The sequence below is a fragment of the Salarias fasciatus genome, chromosome 12 (assembly GCF_902148845.1).
Source record: "Salarias fasciatus chromosome 12, fSalaFa1.1, whole genome shotgun sequence".
NCBI classification, from domain to species: Eukaryota; Metazoa; Chordata; class Actinopteri; order Blenniiformes; family Blenniidae; genus Salarias; species Salarias fasciatus.
The window spans coordinates 19,164,761-19,190,110 of record NC_043756.1 but is presented as its reverse complement, the minus strand read 5'-3'; the positions used below and the strand labels follow the sequence as shown (position 1 = coordinate 19,190,110).

General features: G+C 42.5%; 3 protein-coding genes across 6 annotated transcripts in view; 1 reads left to right on the top strand and 2 right to left on the bottom strand.

The window, feature by feature from the left end:
- Window positions 1–24,022, bottom strand: part of LOC115398624 (fatty acid-binding protein, liver-type) — a 34,725-nt gene extending 10,703 nt beyond the window's left edge. The window contains exons 1-5 of one of the 2 annotated variants that reach the window (XM_030105483.1): window positions 23,874–24,022; window positions 23,577–23,749; window positions 23,390–23,482; window positions 23,269–23,314; window positions 1,656–1,664 (exon numbers count right to left, since the gene is read on the bottom strand). In XM_030105483.1, the coding sequence (XP_029961343.1) occupies window positions 1,660–1,664; window positions 23,269–23,314; window positions 23,390–23,482; window positions 23,577–23,749; window positions 23,874–23,940 (384 nt within the window). In that variant the 5' untranslated portion in view covers window positions 23,941–24,022 and the 3' untranslated portion in view covers window positions 1,656–1,659. Of the gene's footprint in view, window positions 1–1,655; window positions 1,665–23,260; window positions 23,315–23,389; window positions 23,483–23,576; window positions 23,750–23,873 lie in introns of those variants that run through there. The other variant, XM_030105482.1, reaches the window with a different exon arrangement.
- lzts3b (leucine zipper, putative tumor suppressor family member 3b) lies at window positions 782–8,113 on the bottom strand. 2 transcript variants are annotated; one of them, XM_030105471.1, is made up of 8 exons: window positions 7,837–8,113; window positions 7,365–7,412; window positions 6,459–6,923; window positions 6,186–6,353; window positions 5,834–5,962; window positions 5,200–5,391; window positions 4,349–4,579; window positions 782–3,918 (listed from the first exon to the last, which is right to left on the bottom strand). In XM_030105471.1, exons 1-8 carry the CDS (start codon window positions 8,056–8,058, stop codon window positions 2,869–2,871), a joined length of 2,505 nt encoding a protein of 834 aa, XP_029961331.1. In that variant the 5' UTR covers window positions 8,059–8,113; the 3' UTR covers window positions 782–2,868. The 2 variants fall into 2 exon arrangements, with proteins under 2 accessions (XP_029961331.1, XP_029961332.1); XM_030105472.1 differs by lacking the exon at window positions 7,365–7,412.
- smyd1b (SET and MYND domain containing 1b) lies at window positions 17,000–23,306 on the top strand. Of its 2 annotated transcripts, XM_030105475.1 has the most exons (10): window positions 17,000–17,229; window positions 17,971–18,147; window positions 18,516–18,729; window positions 19,367–19,497; window positions 19,700–19,738; window positions 20,625–20,820; window positions 21,551–21,643; window positions 21,746–21,909; window positions 22,073–22,241; window positions 22,696–23,306. In XM_030105475.1, exons 1-10 carry the CDS (start codon window positions 17,108–17,110, stop codon window positions 22,858–22,860), a joined length of 1,470 nt encoding a protein of 489 aa, XP_029961335.1. In that variant the 5' UTR covers window positions 17,000–17,107; the 3' UTR covers window positions 22,861–23,306. The 2 variants fall into 2 exon arrangements, with proteins under 2 accessions (XP_029961335.1, XP_029961336.1); XM_030105476.1 differs by lacking the exon at window positions 19,700–19,738.
- Window positions 24,023–25,350: the final 1,328 nt, after the last annotated feature.

The window sequence follows — 25,350 nt, the reverse complement described above, 5'->3', positions numbered from 1 at the left end:
TAATAATATAACAGATATAAATCAAATATAATTTAAATATACAGTTAAGACATACACATATGTACAATATAATAGAAAAATGTGAGAAACACAAAAAATATACACAGGACAGGAGTTTCACAGAGCTGAATGGATGACGGATGATGATGAATGAAGAGACCAGTTGTCTGAGTGGGCAAGCCTTCATCGACCTGTCGCGATAGCCAGAAGGAGGCATCAGTTCAAACAGGTTACGAGTTTGATGGGAGTTGAGGATGGCAGCAGTCCTTCTCATGCATCTGGTATGGACAAAGTCCTCCATGGAGGGCAGAGGGCAATCCTGTGATTTTCTGGGCTGTTTTCATCACCCTCTGCAGCGTTTAAACAATTTGACTAAACACAAATAATCATCTATGAGAAATAAAAAAATATGTCATGGAGTATTAAAAAAATGACCTGTTATAATAGTGAAAAATGATATCACCCCCAAACATGAGTACACACACACACACACACACACACACACACACACACACACACACACACACACACACACACACACACACACACACACACACACACACACACACACGCACACACACACACACACACACAGCAAAGCCAACACCCACTGTCACGTAACAGAAAATAAAAGAGACTGACAGTTTTCCAGGTGTGGTCTAGAAGCCAGTAATTGTGCTGTTCTGGTTTTCATGGACATGTGCAAATCTAATTCCCACAGAATAGGCAAAGCATCCTTTAAAGAAGTCTTGAACTACAACTGCAGAAACAACACAACCGCTCAAAGTTCTGAATTATTCACATATCTTTATTATTTCTGCTGAATTTTAACAAAGGGGTGGTTTTAATCAAGCCAGAGCAGTACTAATAACATAAATGCAAACAATAGATTTGAAACATGTATAAAATCAGTAGCATTTTGTTCTCTAAACAATGCATTACTGGAACTACATTTATCACCTACATCAAAAGGAACATCATTTTTGGACAGGGTTGCTATGATTGCACCATTATGGTAGGCCAAAAGGCTATCTACACAGTTGAAAAAACACATAAAGGAAAGCTCAAATGGCACATATTTTTCTCTGTCAGTTCACTATAATATAATAACAGTAATAAAGATGATAATACTATGTAATACCTTAGAGATAAGTTAATATTCTTGAGCAACATCTTTGTATGCTGGCATAAACAACACATATAAAAGCCATGATATTCACATCTGAGTCTACTGTACATCATAACTTGTGTGTAGGACCCTACATAGTGCAGTTGGCCTGAATGCTTGTTTTTAAGAGGCAGACTTAACACTTATTTTTATGATCTTTTAAAACTTCAGTCTCTCCTGCTTTGTCTATACGAACTAAACAGAAGAAAGTGTAAGTTTCCAACGATATATACACCCCTTCTGTTTGATTTTCCATCCCACAAGCTTTGATGTACATGATACTGTACAGAAAGACAATCCCTTTGTTTTTAATATAACTCCACTTGCTGTATTGCCACTAGTCCCTCTATCCTCAATCTCATAAGCTGAAGCTTTTCATATGTATACACACACATGCACACGCTCGCTTGCACACTCCCTCACACACTCACACACACACACACACACACACACACACACACACACACACACACACACACACACACACACATTTACAATCTATAACTATTATAAGTATTTCTTTCTCTATAATATAATACATTCTATAAAATTGTTTTCACTTTGGGGATACTGACTGCTTTCTCAGATACTTGGTTGTGAATGCACAAAGCGAATGACACAATTATCATAATAACCAAATTCAAATTGTGCGCTTCCATTCACATTCTTTGCAGCTCGATGAGAAGAAATTTGAGTTGTGAAAGCTTTCCACTGACCCCTAGTGTCCATATTTAGTCACCACAGAAACTCTGAAGTGAAAGAGAACCTAGTTCTCCTGTGTCCTAAAACTTCATCTATATTCAGTTGGGGTTGATTATCTGCTAAACATATCTATTTATATTCAATTTGTAGAAAATATAAACTCTGTTGGTCTTAATAATGTGTTTAATTGGGTCGTGTATGTGAGACCCTGTGCATGAAATGACTTCAAAACTGAATTAAGAAACAGTCTGTGTTATCTTTGACGCAAATATCTGCTCAGATTTCGATGTAATAGTCCAGCCATGTGTAGTGATGTGTTGCTGATATCATACTCAAAGTACTCAAAATGATAATTACACTCTTGATTTAAAAAAAGAAAAATCGATTTCCAGCATTTGTTTTTCTTTTATACACGCTGGATGGAATGAAGTAAGGCGCTCTCCGGCCAAAAATGCAAGATAACATCACACACTCTGACCACTAATTCTACTTTTACATGACCAGTGACACAGACTCACAATGAATAAATACCGCATTATATTTCTGTCGATCATTTCTGACAATATCCCTGATTGTCTTGGTCCTTTTCTAACCTGGGTATCAAATGACTCATGTACTAGTGCTGTCTTCTCAACATTGTCATTCGACATTTTGTTTTTCTGCCGTTCATCAGTGTGGCACACTTTTCACAAACACTGATTAGGTAGGATGTAGAGATGTGCAACGAGTGTGAGAAAGGCTGTTCAGGAGGTTGACAAATCTTTGTGAAGGTATGTAGATCAACCCCCGTTGAGATGATATGCTATCTGATAATGCTGCATTTTTCAGTCGGCCTTTGTTGCTGTCGTCTGCAGTTGAATTGAAAAGTATGTCAGACTGTACCGGTTTATTCTATTGTAGACTCAGTGCTGTCCCACTGTATGCTGAAGTGGTTTAGAGTGAGAGGCCTTGTCACTGTGCATGTAGAGTAATGAAAAATTAGCTTTATGAAGCTGTCTTTATATCTCCGTGGACTCTATCCTCTCCAGACGCGAGGGTCCGGCCCACGGAGGGGCGAGCTGATGGAGGGACGGAGGGCCCTTTTGGTCTTCACAGGGTGGGGAGAGCGTGAGAGCGATGGGGCCGGAGAGGGAGGGGAGCTGCTGAGGAGATAGAGGAGAGAGGGCAGGGGGAGGAGGCGGGGAGTTGGAGGAGGTGGGGGAAGTGGTGGTGGTGGTGGTGACGGTGGTGGTGGTGGAGGTTGTTGTCGGTTTGGCTCCCAGCTGGCTCATGCGCTTTTCCAAAGCTTGGTTTTTCTGCAGCGTTTCCACGTAGCTGAGCTGCAGCTGTGCCTGGTATTTCAGAACCCTCTCCTTCTCGTCCTGCCAGGTGTGCCGCTCCTGGTCGAAGTTGAGGGCCTGACGCTCCCGCTGCTGCCGCTCCAGGCGCAGGGCGGCCTGCAGCTGCTCCAGCTGCCGCCGCAGCTCCCCCGCTTCGTCCCAGTGACCCTCCTGGACCCGCGGCTGCTGGTGGCCGTCCGGGCAGAGCTGGGACTCGTGACGTAGCTGGGCCTCCTGCCGCATTTGGACCTCGTGGCGAAGCTGGGCCTCCTGACGGAGCTGCACCTCTTGACGCAGCTGTGCTTCTTGGCGTAACTGGGCCTCGTGGCGGAGGTGAGCCTCCTGGCGGATCTGGGCCTCCGGACGAATCGGGGCGTCCGGACGCATCTGGATGTCCTGCTGCATGTGGGCGTCCTGACGCTGCTGCACGTCCCGCCACTGAGCCTCCTCACGCTGCTGCCTCTCTTGTCTCTGAGCCTCCTGCCTCTGAGCTTTGGCTTCATCGCTCTGAAGGCTCAGCAGGGTGTCAGCTGTGGGAGTGAGGGAGTTGGTTGTGGGCTCAGTTGGGTTTCTTGGGCAGTGGACAGCTCCCCATGGCGGCAAAAGCCCTGCAGCAGCTAAGTTCGGGCTCACAACCACTTCTGCACCTCTGCTCACTTCACTTAAAGCTCGCTTTAAACTCAGCACCTCTGCTTCAAATACTCCCAGCTTCTCTCGAAGTATGGACACCTGCAGAAAAGAGAAAGGAATATCAAGATAATCTGCAACACTCAATAAGTCCGTACCATGTTTTCTTTTATGTAAGTACTATTAATAAAAATGCTTTTCAGTTATTTCAGAATTATTGAAAGGAAAACAGAAGAAGTATCTGTCCGGCAAGTTGTTCCAACTTACAATATACCCATGACATTAGATACATGTCAACAAGGACTCAGGATACAAAATTCCAATTCCCTGATAGAAAACAGGGAAAGCGAGGCATGCTTAGTGGGAGAAAACCACATTTTGTCCTTACTTGATTTGTTGAACTTATTCTGAGGTGTCAAAATAATAAAACATTGTTTTAGGAAATCACTTTAGGTGTTTTTTTTTTCCTCTTGTGATATATCTGTTTTAGGATCTGACTAATAATCAGGTTTGGAGTAATAACTCGGCATACCTCAGACAGGGTTCTCCTCAGTTCTCCCTCACACTTCTCCAGCTCCAGACTCTTGGTGCTGTAGGAGTCCTTCAGGCCCAGCATGACCTCCTCCCTCTCCCGTAGCTGGGCGTTGAGCTCCTTCAGCTGGCCTCTCAGGGCCACCATCTCTCCGGCTCGCTGCGTCACTTCAGCTTGACTCTCCCTCAGCTGCTGCTTCAGCAGCGAGATCTCTCCGGCTTTTTGACACACCTGATGCACACAAGTTAAACAGTGAGTTACTGTCGCTTGTAGACATGAAGAAAAACCCTGCAACTCGCTGGTTGAATTTCTAATGTAACTGGTATCTTAATGTTGAAATTTGCACCAATGCATTGTCATTTTGTCAAGAAAATCCTCCTGGATCAAACACAATCAAGTACTATTTGATCATACTGACGATCACGTTCACCTAGCTGTCTTTTCACGTGAATTGACGTTAACATATGAATTTTTTTTTCTCTCTTTTTGAAAGCATGTTTAAAGTACATGGCTTACTGCTCACACATAGTTGCTATTCCTTTTCAATGTATGTTTTCTATTATCTTTACGGAAAAGAAAAAAAAATTATATGATGCTTTCTTCATTGTAATCTACTCCAAATGACACATGTGGTTCACTTTGTTTCTTTTACACACATCTTTTCTTCTTTTTTTGATCCCCTTATTAACCCTGACCCTCACTGTAACCTTCACCCTGAAAACATGTCAACACTGTGGCCTTCATTACCATACAGAAAAGAGCAAAATGACTGCACACACTACTGAGCGCTCTCCTCAACCTGATAACATTTTAATGTGTGCAGCGTAACAACTCAAGTATTCAGATCTCACCTCCCACTTGGTCTCCTCCAGACGAGGTAAGATGTCAGCCTGCTCCTTCCGGTAATCCAGACACTTTCTTTCCAGTTCCTCCCTCTGAGCTAAAAGAGCAGCCATCTCCTCCTGGAGCCTCCTCTTGTCCTGTGACAGACGGGTTATCTGAGCCTGCAGGGCGGTTTGCGAACGCTGAGCGCGACGAGTGACCTGCAGAGAGGAAGCACAGAATGTAGACATACAGACTCTATCACGATGTATGGTACATGTGGTACACAGCACTTATTCAGTCTGAGTGACAATTTGTTGTAATGTGTGATTTGTCTGATATAAAATGTATCTGGCAACATGAAAGCTCCACAGAAAAACTCAGCTATCATCAGCATAAGCACTGGACCACCATGATGCCACCTGCTCCACATCCTCAATAATCCAAGATTTACAAATTGGAATTGTTTGGCCAAGATGCCACTTTGCAACTGACTTCTGCAGCAACTTACTCCAAGTTTCTTCAATTAATGAAGATTCCACATTCTTCAATTAAAAGAAAGTTTTCCCATTCTTTAACTTTTCAAAATTTCTCTGAGCTTCCTTGTGGACATTACACGAGAAAACAAAAAAACAAAGTGCAGTAGTTTCTCCTCATGCTTACCTGCTGCAGGCGCGAAGCATAGTTCTGTCTCAGCTCATCCATCTGCCGCTCCCAGACACGCTGCTTCTCCTCAAACACCTGAATGATCGCTGCCTCACTTTGGTCCAGGTTTCTGCGCATATGCTGCACCTAGTGGGGAAAACAGAACGGAAGTCAGGCCACAAAATAGCCATCTTAAATAATTAAACCAGAAAAACACAGCAAAGATACAAATAATACTGTAATCAAAAAAAACATAGAACTAACTAATTACACAAAGTTTGCAACATTCCCACTATGTTAAAATTGGTCCTTTAAAAGTTTTTTTTTTTTTCCTGCCTGGTCCGAGTGTTTCCGTGCGATCGTCACTGACCTCTTGCTCTTTCTCCCACAGGCGGTCCTCGAGGTCCTGGATGATGTCGTCGGAGGAGGGGGAGGGGCGTAGAGGTGCAGGGGCATCGCTCAGGTGGCTCAGCCTCTGGTAGGAAGAGGAGCTCTTTCCTGACGAGGACCGCCCGCTGTCTGAAGCACTGAGCCCGTTCTGAAAATGATTTATATATAAAAAAAAACACACATTGTCATTCACTGAAGATAACAGAGAAGATAAATTATCCCTAAACAAAGTGAAGATGGATAATGGTTGCACCTGGTAGCCAGGCTTTTCCAGTTTATCCAGGCCTGCCGCTGCCCCAGCCATGCCCAGCCTGTTAATGTGGCTGGTGGAGGCACTAAGGGGCCCCAGAACTGCTGGGGGCCCGCAACCAGAACCTGAGCCTGTGTACGTGGGCAGACTGGTCAAGGAGTTCCTCCCTGAATCGGACATCCCTCCCTGAACCACTTCGTTCCCATTTCCCCCTCCGTCACTTCTGCTCACTCTCACTGGGCTGTCCTGGTCCAGCAGCAGGGCCTCTGGGACCTCCCCTGACTCTCCTCCGTCCCTGCCTCTCCTGCCTACCCTGCCCTCACTGAACCCTTCACCCCTTGCCTCAGCCTTTCCCTCGCTCCCGGCCCCTCCTGCCTGGCCCACCAGGTTCTGCATGGAGTGGAAGCTCTTGGGAACCACTGGCTTGAAGGCAGAGGGACGAACGAGGCCTGAGTTGTTCTGCATCGCCTGCAGAGGAGACGGAGAAGAAGAGAGGAGAAGAAGTAAGGGAGATACATGAATTACTGCCTGAACACACACTGCGCAAAAATATTTCTACTCATGATTCTTATATTAAGTGATAGGGTCAGTATTTCATGACGATAAACCCTTCAAACATATTGGTATAACACAAAACGTTTCACCTTGGACTGCCATGTAGGGCAAGGCAAGCAAGGTCAACAGGTCTCAATTTATTATACAACACTAAAAAATCAGAAGTTAATATGAAGCATTAACAATCACAGAAAAAAATGTATCTTTCGTCATATTGTTTTCTTATTTGAAAAACTCTCCTTTCTGTAACCAGCTCTACACTGAGAGCACAATGAAGAGATTTCCTTCCACCACATTCGGTATTTTTAAAGATAGCAATGTAAAGCTGTACCACACAGTCTAGGAACTATATACCTTCATATAGAAATCCTTCTTTTTGTTTGGACACCTTCTCCACTGTTTCTATAAAAAAGGATATTTTAGATTAAACAGGCATAAGTCTAATGGGCATGATGGTCCATGATAACTCAACATTTGAATTTGAACTGAGTTATTTGTTTCAATTTGGCCTTTTCAGGCTGTTCATATTGTCCCTTCTTATTTATGTGAGCTGTGTGTTCTTGAATGGACAGATTACTGCAGTCGGCCTCTCTTTTATGTATTGGGCGTGAATGTAAAGTGTAGATCTATAGTGTCCCAAACTTTCCAGCTTCTCAGCTGTTTGTGTTGCACATTTATCAACTGTGAGAAGTTAAACTGACTAATCTGTGTCAGAGTTTTTGATGCCTCGCATTTCTCTACTTCCCACAATGCCAATCACCTGTAGATGAATTTTACAACCCCCTCGTGAAGGTCCTGACCCCCTCTGCCTGAAATCTTTAAGTACCTGCTCCAGTTTTCCCGACACTGGCAGGATCTTTGGCGGGTTGTGGTTCGGAGGGTTGTGGCCGACTGGATTGTTCTCGCTGTCAGTTCTGGCTGCTGCCATCTCTCTGTGCTGGTGCTGGTTCATGCCAACACCGTTCTTCTCACCTGCTCCTCGACCCACAATGTTCCCACAGACGTCTAGACCTGCGGCCTGCATTTCCCTCTCCCTCTCTCGCTCCATCCGCTCGTTCTCCAGCCTCTCTCTCTCCCGTTCCCTCTCTCTTTCTCTCTCTCGCTCCCTCTCCCTCTCTATCTTCTCCCTCTCGATTCGCTCCCTCTCCCTCTCTCTGGCTCTCTCCCTCTCCCGTTCTCTCTCTCGCTCCAGCCTCTCCCTCTCCACTCGTTCCCGCTCCCTCTCCCGGTTCCTCTCCCTTTCTCGCTCCCTCTCCAGCCTCTCCCGGTCCCAGTCTCGGTCCCGGTCCCTGTCTCGTCCTCTCTCGCGCTGCCTCTCCCTCTCCCTCTCCCACTCCCTCTCCCTCCTGCCCGCTCCGTTGCCACAGTCCAACTGGTTGTTATTGGAGGGGGCCGTCATGGTACATTCAGTGTTGGTGGAGGAGGCTGTTTCGGTGGGCCGATCAGTTCCGGTACAGGTCCCAGTCCCGATACTAACACTCCCACGTTCATCACTAGAGGCCGTCCCGTCCGATATAGTCGCCGGGGGACGGGGCAGGCGCTCCGCACTGCAGCTGCGGTCGCCAGGGCAACGGCGAGAGAGAGGAGGTGCGCGGGGCAGGGTGGTCCTCGTGCCCACAGACTTCATGGCAAACTCCTGCTCTCCTGCCACCCCACTGCCAACACTGCCCATAGTGGGGTCAAAGGTCAGGGATTAGAGGTTAGGAGTCAGGATTGGGGAGGGTCACAGATACATTTGGAAGTAGTGTGGGTCATCACAACCTAATGCAGGTAGTGGGGGCACACACACTAGAGGAACACAGAAAAATGAAAGGAGTTATACAAGATTGTAATTGCATAATGACTAGTTATACAATAACAGATGCAGAATAGTTTCCAACCCACATACGGGGCAGCGTGATCCTCCCACCACAATAAGAAAATAAAAAAAGGTCAGTTCAATAAATCTGGACAACTATGACTAAAGTGATGAAGTAAATAAAATGTGAAAATACGAGAAGAAATCCCACAGTTACTGTCTGTTTACTGTGTATAAACACATGTACTGTGAAAACACTAATATAAAACTATGTTTGTGGACATGTTTCAAAATGAGTATGAAAAAGTTTTTTCACTCCTTATAAGGATGAAACTAGTTACATAACCGTATAAAAATGCAAGTTATTTCTTTGTTTTTCCTTTGGTGAAATATATATCTGTATATCTAGTTTTGCAAAAAGCATAAAATAATATGACATACAGAGTTCAGTTTTCTCTACTTGTCAACAGAGAGGATTTACGTCTTCTGTTTGTCAAAAGGACAACAGGACTTCATAAATGTAAAAGTTATATTCACCAAGCACAGATAAAGGACATATTAAACTGTGATTATTCATGTTTTACAGCTCAGCATTTCAGACGTATATTTGCATCCACATTTGGATTGTAAGCAGTACAAAGAAATACATTAAGTGTAAAAATACAGTTAAGTGAGTTTCAGTATTGCCGAATTTCTCTCTTAATCAGAACTTAAATGAAGTTCAGCGTAACTTACAGTATATTAGGGAGGTATTGGGTGTAGTGATTTGCAGTCCTGGCCACAGTGGTAATGACCTCAGTGTGAATCTAGACTTTGAGGCCTTTACATGTAGAGTTTGCATGTTCTCTCTGTATGTGGAGCCATATAAGTGTGGTGATTTATATGGCTCTGGCCATAATGGTGTAATGTGCACAGAATGTGCACAACAAACCAAAACTACAAAAAAACATCATGAAATAAAGCAGTAAACAAACATTTAGCCAAGCACATTCACAGCATACTGGTAACTAACTCTAAAAATCAAAATCTCAACCTCAAAGCTACTCAGAACAATCATCCTATGCACTGCTGTGTACATCCACGCTAACGAGTTCTTTTGTTGCCGTTTTTGTTTCGGTAAGTATATGCATTGGATTTCATTCTCAGCTGGACAAAAGCGGCACCTGCAAAGACCAAAGGCTGTGGTAATACGATGAACTGTAAATTCATTTTCCAACATTCACCTAAAAGCCTGACATAAACAAGAAGATAAAAGGGGACTTTTCAAATTCATCTTTACAGTGATGCCTTGCATCAACATTTATTATGACACAACTGCCATTTTAGCATTTTCTCAGGTGATCTGATGTTGCCTAAACCAGATGAAAAAAAAAAAAAATGTTTTCATCACTGCATGTAAATTTTGTGGCACATAATAGAGAGGGAGTCTTTAACATGTCTAAACTCATGAAGGCCTGCCCAGAAACATACATACTAAATAGTCTTTATTCAGTGTATCCTATACTTTACTCACCTACGCTCAATTAAGAGACAACAATTTACCAAATATACACCTCTTTGGGCTGTGGAAGGAAACCTGTGTATCTGTGTGTGTGTGTGTGAGTGTGTGTGTGTGTGGTTGCTGTCACTTGCAGTGTATTGAACTGTTCTGCTTCTTTGATGTGTCTTTTATATCAGTGAGAAATGAACTCGCCGATGGTGGGGGACAGAAACACCACCATCTGAATCCAAACGGGGATATTTTCTTGGATTGCACATGCATTTCTTTACCTTTGTGTCCTGCATGTCACCCAGCTTCTCCTATTTATCACAACAGGCGGCGGTTTCAGCGTCACCACAGGCCATGCAACAAAAGTAACCATGAAAACTGAATGTGGAACAGGATGCAAAGCCTTCATGAAAGTGCATGTTAATGTGGAGCGGTGTTCATTTTAAAGTCTGCACATGCATATAGGACAGCGAAAAGGCTTAGATGTATTATGTGCAGTATGTATGGCGCTGAATTTGTATTCATGTAGCCTATTTGCAGCTGGTTCTCCCATAATCATATCAATGCCATCAGATTCATACAGAAGGATTACCTTGTCTGTGATAGATAGATAGATAGATAGATAGATAGATAGATAGATAGATAGATAGATAGATAGATAGATAGATAGAGATGCAGTCATGCCAGTGCACCCTCCCTTCTCAGCCCATTTACTAGAGGTTTACTTCCACTTGGGTGAATAGTAGTAGTAGTAAAATACACTGCCTATCTATCTGCTCCTCTGCCTCATTCCCCTCCCCTCACGACTCTCTCTCTCTCTCTCTCTCTCTCTCTCTCTCTCTCTCTCTCTCTCTCTTTTCTCTGCATCCCTGGGCGGCAAGGGCGGCTTTAGCAGCATCCGCATCAAGCCCTGAATCGACTGCGCTCCCAAACAATTACTCGCTAGGCCTGGGCCAAAAAAAAAAAGAAAAAAGAAAAAAGAAAATGAAAAGAAGATCCCTCACAAAACGCACGGTCCCCGCCGATCAGAAACAAACACATCCAGATGAAAATGCACAGCGCCATTGACATTGACGACGTATCATGCAGCAGCTTTGATTTACCGATTGTAGCATCCTGGCGCTCCATCATCAAAGGCTACTCACTATTTCGCGGCGCGGCGGCTCGTAAGATGGCAGCTCCAATAAACAATATTGTCACGAGACAGCGGCGTCAGTCCCGGTCGGCCGCGGCTCTCGGTTAGTCCGAGGCTCGGCAATATTAGGGATGCTGTCTTCGACCGCTGTCAGCGTCGGATGCTGATGATGGAGTCGGTCGGTTGATACGCGCATCAGCTGAGAGACACACACCCACCTCTGGTCCCGCCCCTCGGGCTGCACGGTACAAACGCCCCCTTTTGGCATTCATCCAGAGATCTCCCCGGGGAACGGGCGACGGAGTGAGGCGCTGTGCAGACCCCCGGGTGGACGGGTGGGCGGACGGCATGAGGCTGGATTGTCAGGTATGGTGGTTCTCTGGGACTGTTACATATTTTGAATAAAGGTCACGTGATGCACAGGTTACCCCAGAAAAAAAACAATGCTCAAAGCTTAAAAACACCTGAACACCTTCAATTATCCATCCAAATGTGCTCCATCTATTATTCATACGGTCCATCCATCCATCCATCCATCCATCCAGTCATCCATTCTTCCATCCATCCATTTATTGATCAATCTTCACATCTATCCATTCATCCAGCTTCGACACTAGATTCCTCCAGCAAAGACCACTGGGAGCTTGAAAATAAACATTTAGCAAACAGCAAGTGGATCCCATGGACAAGCTGAATATTCATAATAACACTGCCTCACAATCAACCACATGTCATGGGAAGTATAGATTCACTATAACCTCATATATGCCTCGATTGAGGAAGACAAGGTACTAAGCCTGGTACAGGAAGAAGACGCAAACTTCACCAAGGCACCTGGTCTAAAATATTTTAAATATGAACCATATGTACAACTTTTGACAATTATGTGTCAATATAATCAAATATGAATGTTTTTGTTGTGTGGTAGAAAGCAGGTATACCCAGAAAAACCCATGTAGGCACAGGGTAAACATGCAAATTCCACATAGAAAGGCCTCCATCAAACTGCAGCACTCTAAAGACGAACATATTCAAGAAATGTGTCAGAGCATAAGCTTTGAAGATGGAGCAGATTTGCATCAACATTACTACAATCTATATTAGCTTTGCGCTTCTATCTGAAGTCAGTCCAGCTTTCAGTGTTATCAAGGTCTGAGATGAATGCTGGAACTTCACTGTATTCACCGGCATTTCAGCAACTTCAGGTTTGGTGGTGGGTGTAGGTACCATACAGAGACTTGATAACTTTTGTTCATTGCAGTAACAGTGGCTATGAGAGTATTCATAAGACTTAAAACATAACACGCAAGCCTACAGCGATACTGATCAGAAAGACAGATTACTACTTCACCACCCATCAGACTGTGTTTTTTATGATTTGCAACAGGTTGGTGTGATCACAGGCATAAATACTAAACAGAAAAATATTCTAAAGGAAGGTTAACATTGCTGAAATGAGTGAGTGAGGTTGCATAATTGACAGTTTCTGAAAATCATCGGAAAAGGAAAGTTATTGTGACATGGGTCAAACTCTCAGTCACATCTCAAGACATGCTGAGAAAAACATCACATTTTGTACCCACAATAAATCTTTTCAATAAATGTTGCTGTTTTTTGTGGGTTTTTTGTTAAACTTTTATTTTAAACTGAGGCATGTCTGTGATTGTTCATGGTCAAAGAAACACACATTTCAGTTTGACTGTGTCGTTGAAAAGATTCAGTTTGAACACAAGAGTTGGGATGAGTGTGTGTCACATATGTGAATATACTGACTTTTACATTTTTACATATTAATACCAACCCCATTCTCTTTTTAATTAATGTTTTAAAAGTTTTTTTGACCTGCCCCCTTTTTCATATTTGCCTCAAGTTTTGTTTATTCTAGATCAAATATATTGTGTCAAGTCGGATGAACTCACACACAATGCATTTTTTATCCATCCAGTGCAGTGCACATGGAAAATTGCACAGACTCTAACATGTGGATTATTGCTCTACTTTGAATTGCTCAATCATTTAATGTCACTTAAGCTGTTTTGCAAACCTTATTGAGCAAACGGTGACCTGAACAAGCCCTGATGTTAAAAGTAGAGACCATGGTCGTCTCTCTTGCTGAAATTATTGCAAGTGAGAGAGGCAAAAAGTTTCTGTGCATAAATTTATCAACTATGGATCTTTATCTATGATTCGTTGTAACCAGTGAGGGGCGGAGTCAAATAACATTAATTGCTCTGATTAACTGTTGCACACAAATGTGAAGGTGTCTTTGATTATATGTTAAACTCATGTATAACTAACGTTACAATTAATGAATTGTGGATCGCAGTGATCAAATCTGAAGTGAAATGATGACTGTAGATTGGATGAATGTGTGTGTTCTCCAGCTGGACAGGAGATGGATGGTAAATATTGAGGCCTTTTTCGGTCAGACCTGCTCGAATGTACAGCAGAGGGCAGTGGAGTCTATTCGCATGCTTTCATTGAGTCTCACAGCTGTAAAACTGCAAAGTACCTGAAGCTTGATGCGATAGTAAACTTCCTTTCGGCCACTAGGGGACGCTACAGTGTCACTCTTTGTTTTTTTTTTTACAGAACCTTAGACACAAGTGCTTTCCACATCTTTACTTCTATTTACACGTTTTTCCCCTCAATAGAGGCAGATGAACTAATCATACAATTTATTAACAATTTGTATTTAAAGTTATGGCTTCAAAGTCCATGAAAACTACTGTGAGGAGTTTTCCTGGATTCTCTGGTGATACTCTGATTCCTTCTCAAATAACTGTATTCTGTGATTTGAACCTGTCAGTAGGAGTGTGTGTGTGTGTGTTCCTCTGCATTTGATCTGTGTTGGATTTGTGGCGTGACCAGGGCGTGCTGTACGTTCTGAACAATTTCAGCTGGAATTGACTACAGAATATGTTTTTTTTACATGAAATGGTGCTCCAGGACATGTTTTTCTTCTATCACATCACTTAAAATGCATTAATTACAGGATCAAGTCTTCAGTCGCATGAATTTTGATATCTAAGGACTTTACTGTGTCTGATAAGGATTCAGCACTCCTGTAGAACTAACTAAAGATAAAACAAAAACCCACATCCATCAAAAGAGAAACCTTATTTCTTTTTATGTTATTGTAAGTTCCTTTCATCACCATGGCCCAAAAGCCACCTGTATTGCCAAGTATTTGTATCTGTTTTACTGCAAAAATGTGCAAATCGTTGATCATTTGTTCTTTTATGCTGAATGATGAAACAATTTGAAACAACAATTTCATTGATTTTGGATTCAATCAGTCATTATTGACAAAATCTTTGAACATGAAATTTTGGAGGAAGTCGACCATCAACAACACTTTTCACTCTTAGCTTCAGTTTCTAGTTTACACAGATTTTATTGCAGAAAAATAAAATTTCTTTTCGTTTTTTTTTTTAAGCTGCAGTGATTCACTGTCTACACTTGTGTCAATATGTTTTGCTCAAACGGAAATGCTGGTGGTGACTGGAACATTCCCACTTTTGGAGGGTCGTGCAGTTCTGAGTGAGCATGTGTCTGTGTGAAATGCTTTAGTTCTGCACGCTAATGTTGGGTTATAAAAGCAGCAGCACATTGCCAAAGCTCTCTCAAGCTGACAAAACCAACACCTTCTTCACCATCAGTGTGTTTATCTAGACTGAAATTGGACAAGATGTCTGTCATCCACAGTGAAAATCTAAATAGTCTGGGCAGGAGCCTCTGTATCATCACAGGAGCCTGGAAAGGGTTTGGGAGGGCACTGACTCACCGAGTGAGCGATCAACATGTTAAAGAGAAGCATAGGCGAAAGAGAGAAAACAACAACTAAATGCATCATGCTTTTCCAGGTTGTCTATTTGCTGAGGCCTGGCTCCGTCCTCCTCCTGGTTGCTCGCTCTGCTGTTCTGCTGCAGGAGCTGCAAAGCTTCTGTGAAGAGCAGCAGCTGCTAATTCAGTGCATCACAGCTGATCTGAGCACAAAAGATGGAGTGAATGAAACAGTGAGAGGAGCAAGACAGCAGGCTGCAAATGAGCTGGATCATGTGCTTCCTCTTTGTGTGAGCTTGTTTGAATTTCGCTGATTTTACTTCCATGAAGGGAAGTCACCAGCAAAGCGATGTTCAGGGTGCTGGCTGAGGATGAACCAAACGTCACAGTTCTAGTTACTCCCCAGGTATACATTACTCTGTAACTCATGTAACATTTTCCTGACTTGTGTTTGCTTCCCTTCAGGTCCTACGGACACAGAGATGCAGTAGGACATTCAGAGGGTAGCTGGTGTTGCTCATCATCTTTTTCCCTGTAAAGAGTCTGCAGCCAAACTGATGAAGTTGCTCCTGGAAAACAGCTTTCCCTCAGGCACACACACTGACTTCTTTGATAACTAAAGTTAATATATGGAACAATGTCTTTGTTCAAATCCTGCAAATTATTGAATGCCGTTCTTTTTGGTTAAAAGAATGTAACGTCGAGTCTGAGTAAATGTAACATACGAATAATACGAATACAAATACAATATAATAATTAATGGGAAAAAAAAAACACTTACAGTCTTGTCCGAAACTGTGGACAACTCAAACTGGCTTCATTTTCATTGCCCTGCACATTGCCTACAATCTTTTCTATGAATCTATTCTTGGCATGCTAACATCATATTTAGGAAGAAATAGAATTGTCATTTGTCACATAATGGATGTAGTCTGAGCTTTAAACTCATTCCTGGGGAGCAGTGAGTAGAAATGACGCAATGCCTGGAGAACAGCTGGGGGTCAAGGGTCATGCCTGGGACCCACAGCGGTAACCTGTCAGCTGTGGGATCCCGACCAGTGAACCTCTGATCACAAGCTTGCTTCTCAAAACCTCTAGGCCAACGCTCTGAAGGCTTTTTACTCAGTAACTGGCCTGGGTGAGAACGAGTGTGTCCCGAGATTCATCAAGCCGTGAGCGTTGACACCCAGTCGGAGCCACCGGTCCTTCTCTTTCCTCTCTCTGTGAATGGGCCATCATATCAGTTTCTCTCTAGTATGTTCCGTCTTAAGATGCATAACAAGATGGAACGAGAAGGTGGGTGTGTGGTGGGGGGTGGGACAGCGTGTTGCAGAAAGCACCAGAACAGCGTAGAGTCAACAAGATAGAGCGGCTCTGTTCCCGTCAAACTTCTCGCAGCTGTTCAGCATCACCACTGCCTCCTGACAGACAGTCACAACTGACGGACAAAAATAACCCACGGCGAGAGGGCACCTACCACTTCCAGGGTGGAGTGGGGGGTTAGTTACACCATTCAGGTGGGGAAAAAAACACCCAAAAAGTGACTGAATGTTTAAATTAAAACCTGAGACACTTTAAGATAACAAGAATCGATGGTAAAGGTAATGACTTGTTGGTTAAATTGACCCGATTTGCTTGCTGGAGACATGAAAGTTCTCCATCTACCAACATGACAGGCCTTGAACAACCCATTTTCTTCCCCTCTTGGTACAGTTGAAGTAGTGCAGGTCTATTTTAATACCTTGGATGCAGAATGTGCAGTTGCCTTTGAGGAGCAACAGAGGACACAGATTGGTTCAGGGTTTCCCCAAAGCCACCCAGTCGCTTCGCCACCGAAACACTCCTCCCTTTACCTCACCATTCAGTACTCCGGAGCCGGTGTGTCCACCATGGAGAACGTGACGGTATTTGATTCACCTGGAAAGGGGCGGGGTTTGAAAGCCAACAAGGAGTTTTGGGCTGGAGATGTCATTTTTTCGGAGGCCAGTCTTTCAGCTGTTGTATTTGACAGGTAAGGTGAGGATGCTGGTCGTGGATAAAGGCATTTTTCATTCTTCTTATTTCATTTATTTCAAGCAATACTGATATTTCTAATACATTTAGTGGTCAAGGATGTGTTTGAAAGATATATCATGTTCTTTTCATTTTTCAGTCTTTGTATCATCCATCTAAATCCACTTTAGAATCCCGTATAGTTTTTTGGATAAATTCTTTTGTTTTAATTTCCAAGGTTTCACTCTTTCAATACATAATTTCAGTATGTGGAAGCCATGTTGAAGCCTGAGCAAATTGGGATGAGAAACATCAGACACTACATTCATGCTTTCACACCATTTGTTTTCAGAGTTGTTTTCAACTTAACTAGAAAAGCAGCAGTTTAAAAATGAGAATGTGCTATGCAAATCTTTATTTTATCAGTAATATTCTATGCTTCTTTTTATTCTCTTGGTCCCAATTTTGGATTTTTAGGAGATCTTTTGAATAAAGTCTGTTGCGTGTTGTAAAAAGACACATTCAGCTGCGACATGCTTCACATTAAGCTGTCTTTATAGGCAATAATTCAAGGTTTTACAACACTTAAAACCAAATAATCTCATATCAAAGTCCACAGACCGACTTTTCTGGAAAGGTCTCTGTAAGCAAGGGCTAATCTCACTCTCACTCTCACTGACACACACAACTACACACACACACACACACTGATTAGTGAATAATTAAATGAATATTTGTCTTTGTCTTTTTTTCCCTTCAGTCTCTCAGAGCGAATTTGCCACAGTTGTTTCCGGAGACAAGACAAGCTCCAGAGGTGTGGTCAGTGTAAATTTGCCCATTACTGTGACCGAACCTGCCAGCGGGCCGGCTGGGCTGAGCACAAGCAGGAGTGTGGCGCCATCAAGGCCTATGGCAAAGTACCAAACGAGAACATCCGGTAGGAGACAACAAAACAAAACTTTATCTCTAGTCTTTTTTAAATGATATGTGTTGCTTGTCTTTTTGTATTTTTGCATTGGTAAACTTCTAAATCAATAGTCTGATCGCAGGTTTGAATCTGCCGTTGTTATTGTTTGTATTGATGATAACTTGCGATACTTTTCTGGTCCTCTCACTGGTTAATGTTTATTTTATAACTGTATTTATTGCTTCATGTTATCTTTATCCCATGACATCCAGTGTAGACACTTACACAACAGGTTACACAGGAGTTATTGTCAATAGTTCCTAACCTGACAGATAATGTGTGTCTGATGACCTCTGGTGACACGTCCTGTTTCTGGAATTGATCTGTTGCATGGTCAGCCTGGTGGCTCGCATCATGTGGCGCCTCGATAAGGAGGGCGGCGTGGTCTCCGACATGCAGCTGACCACCCTGGAGGAGCTGGAGGACCACATTGCTGACATGCAGGAAGACGAGCTGAAAGAGTTCAAAGTGGACATCCACAACTTCTTGGACTACTGGCCTCGTAACAGCAAGCAGCACACAATCGATGACATCTCACACATATTTGGAGTGGTATGTCCAAATGTGCAAATCATTTATACTCGTCTTTTCTCCTAGAAACGTTGAAGGGGTAAACTACAAGGCCTGTTTCCCAAACAGGGGTTGATACCTCTTGTGGACAATCATCATCAATTAAGACCCTTCAGTCTCTGAGATACCAAATCTTCATGTAGCACTAAATTATGTTTACACAGCTTGTGCTTAACCGCGTGTGATGTGTGTATGAGCAAGACCTGTCTGAATAAAGGTAGTAATTAGCTGACCTTGGTTCAATATTTGGATTTACACGCTGTCATGCTCAACATCAGACTAATACAAGCTGTCAGGGTTTGCATTTCGATTACATTTTCTTTTCACTGATAAGTCTTGGCTGTTATTGGCTCAATGTGAATAAATATACCTAGAATATGTGAATCTTGTAAAAAACAGCTGAAGAAATGTCAAACCAAATAACTTTTTGGAAAATTCTTACTTTCCTCTTATGACCTGCTGAAAGGAATCCAAAACACTAAAGGTTGAAAATGTTTTCTGGTTTTGATAGTAAATATGATATGAAATAGTTATTTTCTCCATGTAATTCTGTTTGATTTAAGACAGAAGCAGAAAGTTGTGTTGTCCTGTTTTAATCCCTACACTTGTAACCTCACAGATCAACTGCAACGGCTTCTCCGTGAGCGACCAGAGGGGCCTGCAGGCTGTAGGAGTTGGTCTTTTCCCAAACTTGTGCCTGGTGAACCACGACTGCTGGCCAAACTGCACTGTGATCCTCAACCACGGAAAGTAAGTTAAAAAATCGCGTATTTGTTGTCTCAACATCTTGTTTGCTTTCAGCTGAAAGTGTCTCTAACTTGATCAGGAGTTTAAAATGTTCAGTGTTTACAGAGTTTGAGCCTGTTTATGTGTGGTATATGTGTCAAATGTCATGCGCGCAAATTTGTGTTTGTGTTATTCGCTGTAAAACTGCTCCCTGTTTGTCTTTCAGTCAATCGGCTGTGAATACTATGTATCATTCTCAACGGAGGTGCGTTAGCTCAACTGAAAACCGTTAAATGCCATTCTTTCAGTAGAAGCAGTGGTTCCCAACCTTTACTTCCTGGGCGCCCCTTTTCATCCCATGTAAGAAAGTCTACAAGCTACAAGTCCCTTCCTTTGTGTGTTCCTCAACCAAAATATTACAAGGAATCCAAAGGCAAGTGGCCATGATGACGTCCTGAAGAAAACTCAAAAAGTTGACCAGAAAGTTTCATGCTATAGTTTTCAAGGCCTCATACCTTCCCTGTGATTCCTAAAAGGGACCCCGGGGCACAGTTTGGGAGCCACTGCATTAGAGCACCATTGAGACCAGAGCCTTAAACTCATCGTTACACCCTGACACATAACCCGCTTCATAAGTTTCAGCAAATAAAACTTTGACAATGTTGAAAAGAGTGCGCCGAACCTCTGATGTGACATTCACACATCAACGTCCAGATGCAACACTTTAACCTTCATTTGTCCAGTTCACTGTGACAATACAACTGACATCTTCTTTATTTTCCGAAAAATAATTCATTGTTTTTTAACCACGTTCACTCAATTAAGCTTGTCTTGTCTTCACAGAGTTGTACTTGTGTGCTGTTAATGGGTTAAATTGCTGTTTCAGTTTTCTTTTTGCTAATTCTTCACCTCTAACATCATGTAAACAATAAGGTATTTCAGTTGAAGACACCTTGTTGAGTGTACACTGAAGGAGGTCATTCACAAATTTAGGTGATTTGTGAAGTGATACATTTTTCACTAACGTCTCACTGTTTCACTCCTTCATGTGAACTGGTCTGAAAGCCAGAGTTTCACCATCACTTCATAACAGAGACAAAGTTTTCGGGAATGGACATTTTGACTTGAATTCAACTGTTTCCCCTTGTCAGGATTGAGCTGCGATCTCTGGGTAAAATTGCAGAGGGAGAAGAGCTAACAGTCGCTTACGTGGACTACTTGAATCTGTCGGAGGAGCGACGGAGGCTGCTGAAAATGCAGTATTTCTTCGACTGCACATGTGAGCACTGCAAGAACGGAACCAAAGACGACCTGAAGATGGCGGGAAGGGAGGTGGAAGGCGTTAAGGTTTGTGTCCGCGAATTTCACTGCATGGCACAAAAGACCCAAAGGCTCTCACCACATTTAGGTCTGACGTGGGTGATAAGGACTGACGGGAACATGAGAAGCTCGGCCACGGTGACTATTTTAAGCAAAGATAAGTCCCAAGTGGATTCAGCATACAATGCTCTCACTTGCTATTCAGAAGCTTCTCATATTACATACATTAACTGCATAAACTGATTTATATTCACCTGCCAGGACCACACATGCTTTAATTACATGCCATAGAAAATGTACTCTGTTGTGCACCATTATAAGACATGTTGTATATTTGACATGGTCAAAGTTATGCTCGAATACTTTCTTATTGTGTTCATAATGCACACCAGAGAAACTAAACATGTCTGTCTCTGTTTCCCTGTCACAAGTTTTAAAGCAAGTCTGTTGAAACAAATTGACCAGTGCCGGAATATATCAGATCTGACTTTGTAATGTTCAATGTTCAAAATGTAACCGTGTCAATCGAAGCCGTCTTGAGCATGCTGAAAGCCTTGGACAAGGTCCCTTCGACAAGCCAAAGGTCCTTTAAAGATAAAAAAACAAATCAGGCCTTCACCTTTATCTTTGCAGAAACGGTCACTGATAAACCACTTGAAAATAAACAGTGTAATATCCAAAAGAATATAATGTATTTTCCAGAGTCATTTTGTTTTTGCTGAATCAGTGTCTTATTTAAACATCTATTGTTTTTCAGCCTCCAGAGGAACAGGTTAAAGAAGCAACAGACTACTGCTTTCAAATGATGGAAAAGTTGGAAACTTCTAGATTGGCTGGTGATTACCATGAGGTATTGCATCAAATCACCTAAGAAAATTTGATAGAGTATATTCAACATGGTTACTGAAGACAGAAACATTTTCCTCCGTCTCAAATCGCCTTTTTCCCCCAGGTGGTAAAAATCTGCAGGGAGTGCATCAAGAAAACAGAGCCGATTTTGGCAGACACTCACATCTACCTGCTGAGGATCTGGAGCACGATGAGCGAAGTGCAGTCGTACCTGCAGTACTTTGAAGAAGCTGCAGAATACGCCCGCAAAATGGTGGACGGATATACGTGAGTGAGAAGAAAATGAGCAGCTTTCTGCAATGAATAATGAAATGAAATGAAAATGAAAAATGAAAATGAAAATGCAAATATAAGCTTTTTGGACACAATTTCAAGCCTGAAAGACAAACCAAGCATGCAGTGTAGACTAAGCCGTCCCTCCAACATGCAGGAAGCTGTACAACCCAAACAACGCTGCACTTGGGATGGCAGCCATGCGAGCAGGAGTGACCCACTGGCAAGCAGGACTGATAGAAGTTGGACATGGGATGATCTGCAAGGCTTTCGCCATCCTCATGATCACCCATGGTCCAACACATCCCATCACCAAGGACCTGGAGGTAAACGCCCCAAGATTCATAATGTCATAGTATCAAGCAAATGGACCAAAAGCTGAAAATTTCAGCAGTTTTTGAGAAAATTTGAATGGATAAATTACACCTAGAAGTTAAGCAGGTCATTCTTCGCCACTTATTCTCATTCTGATTCAAGGCAAAGTTGCTTCAATTGTACCTGTGAACAATTAGCTCAGAAACAGAATAGTGAAGTAGCTGCAGGGCCAGTTTTTAATGAAATTTTGGCAGCATCTCATAACATTGATCTCATGTTCCTTGGGTGTGCCAAGGAGCATGGTCAACATTTCATTTCCCAAGTTAAGAGTACCCAGTAGCAACGAAAATTCTTTTGAACCAATATCCATACATGCAAAAAGTTGGAGGTCTGCAGTTTGGGGACGTATCTGGGTGTAATAATTTTCATCTGTGGCACTAACTGTTCCATCTTTTCCCTACACAGGCGATGCGTATGCAGACAGAAATGGAGCTGAGGATGTTCAAACAGAACGAATACGTTTACCACAGTATGAGGGAGGCAGCTCTGAAGAACAAACCCATGACCATGATGCACGAACCCAAGTCTGTCGAGGAGGGCATCAAGAACCTTTTCCACAGGAGGAAGTGATCAGACTGCAGGAAATAAAGCCACCCTATGTTTACTTTGAATTGCACCGAGTGTTTGAGTCTACACATATCATTGAAATACGTCTTGCCAAGTTCCACGTTTGAAACATATGAACTCAGTGTAAAGCAGTGGACCAGTTCCAGCCATCCTACTAATGTGTTCTTCAAACTGTCTGAACCCTCAAGGCAAAGAGGAAAGCTCAGCTTAATCAAGCCCCTTACTGCACATAGCTTAAGGTTCAGACTAAACGTCAACACTATTCACTTTTTGCACGTCACCGCCTCCATCCATTAATGTGCTGCATTTTTAAAACCGGCTGCTGTGAAGCAGTGCAGAATTATGCATTAAAACCCAGGAGACACTTGTATTCATGCAGTTAATCTTTATTTTAGTGCAGGCATTAGTTGATGCGTTTGCTTGTCCTCTTGTAAACAATGCCACCAACAGTCATGGTCTGCAGGAAGAACAAAAAAGTGTGAGATACTCAAGATACAGCACTGCAACTCAAAATAAAGCGTTATATACTCACATTGACAATTGTGTTTGCATCCACTAGTTCTGTGACTGAGTCGATCCCCTTCAAGGAAACCTTCAGCTTGTTGCCTTCACGCCGAACCACCGACTTAAACATTAAATACAATTTGTTAGTGTTCACAGCATTTCTGAAATTGTGCTCCTGCCAACTAAAACCCCACCGGTTCAGTGTGTCGCCTTACCTTGACCTTCTCTCCAGTAAGTGTCTCCAGCTCTGCCTCCTTTCCGAGAGTAAAGCTGTTGACCAGGACCTTCGAGCCTGTGGTGACCGTCACTTTGAAGTCATCACCATTCTCCTCAATTTCAGAAACGCTTTTGATGTCCTTGCCCTTCTGGATGAGTTCATCAGGGAGACCTGACACAGCAAACATGGAGTTAAACACTCTGAAATTTCACAATACGGGTATTTCACAGAGGAAAAGAAGCATTTGCCAAAAGTAGGGAAAAAAAGAACTGAGGTCAAGAAGCAGCTTACTTACCAATGGCCTTCATGAAAGGCTCAAAGTTCTCCTGAGACTCCAGCTGGTACTTTCCTGAAAAAGACATGGTGGCTGACGATGAAGGTGAAGCAGAACTGGCTCTCTCCCCCTTTTATACTCACAACTGCAGCGGCTCAATCATTAACTACAGGTGTCCCCAATTAAGGCAACGGGCAGCCCACTTCACCCTGCAGAGCTGAGATCGACCGCCGCAGATAACGGCCGTCAGAGATAAACGAGGTACAGAGTGACAAGACATAACTATTGCTGCACAGGGACAACAATACAGGATGTGTTTTTAGAAGTTTTGTTGCAAATAAATGCATGTTTTTAGAAGTCATACATTACCAACATATATATGATGACACTGCATGTGTCGTACCCAACAACTGCTGACAGGACATTATCTTTGTCATTTCTCATGTTAATGCTATTTTTTTCCCTTCATTTTCCTTCCTTCTTTCCCTCAAGCCTCCACATTGATTTCTGTTCCCTCTTTTCATTCTTTTTCACTCAGTTTTCTGTTGGCGTTGTCTCTGGCCAGCTGTTTCACCACTTCTCTTCCCTACAGCTGTATGACTCTTAAGGAAATCTTTTGAGTGCATCAAAGTTCATAATATAGCAAATATTATTACTAAAATTGACTTTTACAAGTTTTCCTGTCATTAATCACTAAATGTTCTCAGTCTAAATTTGGACAGATCTTATATTTGAATTATATAATAGAGAAGTTGCACACAGTCGTGTTGAAAATGCACAAACTGAATGTATATTGTGTCGTTCATCAGAGGTCCCAAAGCCATGATGATAATATTTATTTAGTCACATCAACAGGATTCATTCAGAATTTTCCAGAATTTCTTCAGCAGTGCAGCAGTGGGAGTACATCCACACGGAGAGTGTTGTGATTTTCTCAATAAGAACTATAATCTGCATTTGGAAATGTACTTTAGCCAGATCATGTCACCTTTTTAGATAAGCTCACTGACGAAAAAAAAAAAAACTGCTTTCATACATGAGTCAGTAAATATCAATAAAATCAGTTTAATGGCACTATAAAAGCTCATTCGTGTTTAACAGTGTTATCTTAAGCAAATTCATTACTTTCTTGAGTTTATAATTCATTTCTCAAGAACCTCAAGAACTGAAGTCTGCTTAAATGATTCGACCATAAAGTAAAAAAAAAGGGATCAAAGGTGACAAACACACAAGATAACTGTTGCAATAGTGGTATTGTGTCACTGGAGCTGCCACAAAAAAAAGAAAAAAGCACACAGCGGCATGTGAGGATCTTTTGAATTTACACAGAGGAGGGTTACGCAAAGCCGAACATCAGAACGATAATGACGGCTTCAGGCTTTGTACGATTGGTGATAGCAGAGTATAGACGAACCCGGCGGCCTGATAAGACTCATGCTGACTTGGTGCTTAATGCCTGGAGAACAGATTTTCAATATTTTAAGTTGTTTGCACAGGT

Excerpts from the sequence above, each read along its gene's own strand:
- lzts3b (XM_030105471.1), bottom strand. The coding sequence starts at position 8,058 with ATGGAGCGAGAGAGGGAGAGGGAAATGCAGGCCGCAGGTCTAGACGTC. Across the intron at positions 5,392-5,833 it reads ATGCTTCGCGCCTGCAGCAG|GTCACTCGTCGCGCTCAGCG; the intron begins GTAAGCATGAGG and ends TCCTCTCTGCAG. Across the intron at positions 4,580-5,199 it reads TGGAGGAGACCAAGTGGGAG|GTGTGTCAAAAAGCCGGAGA; the intron begins GTGAGATCTGAA and ends TGTGTGCATCAG.
- smyd1b (XM_030105475.1), top strand. The coding sequence starts at position 17,108 with ATGGAGAACGTGACGGTATTTGATTCACCTGGAAAGGGGCGGGGTTTG. Across the intron at positions 19,739-20,624 it reads ATGTATCATTCTCAACGGAG|GATTGAGCTGCGATCTCTGG; the intron begins GTGCGTTAGCTC and ends TCCCCTTGTCAG. Across the intron at positions 22,242-22,695 it reads CCATCACCAAGGACCTGGAG|GCGATGCGTATGCAGACAGA; the intron begins GTAAACGCCCCA and ends TTCCCTACACAG.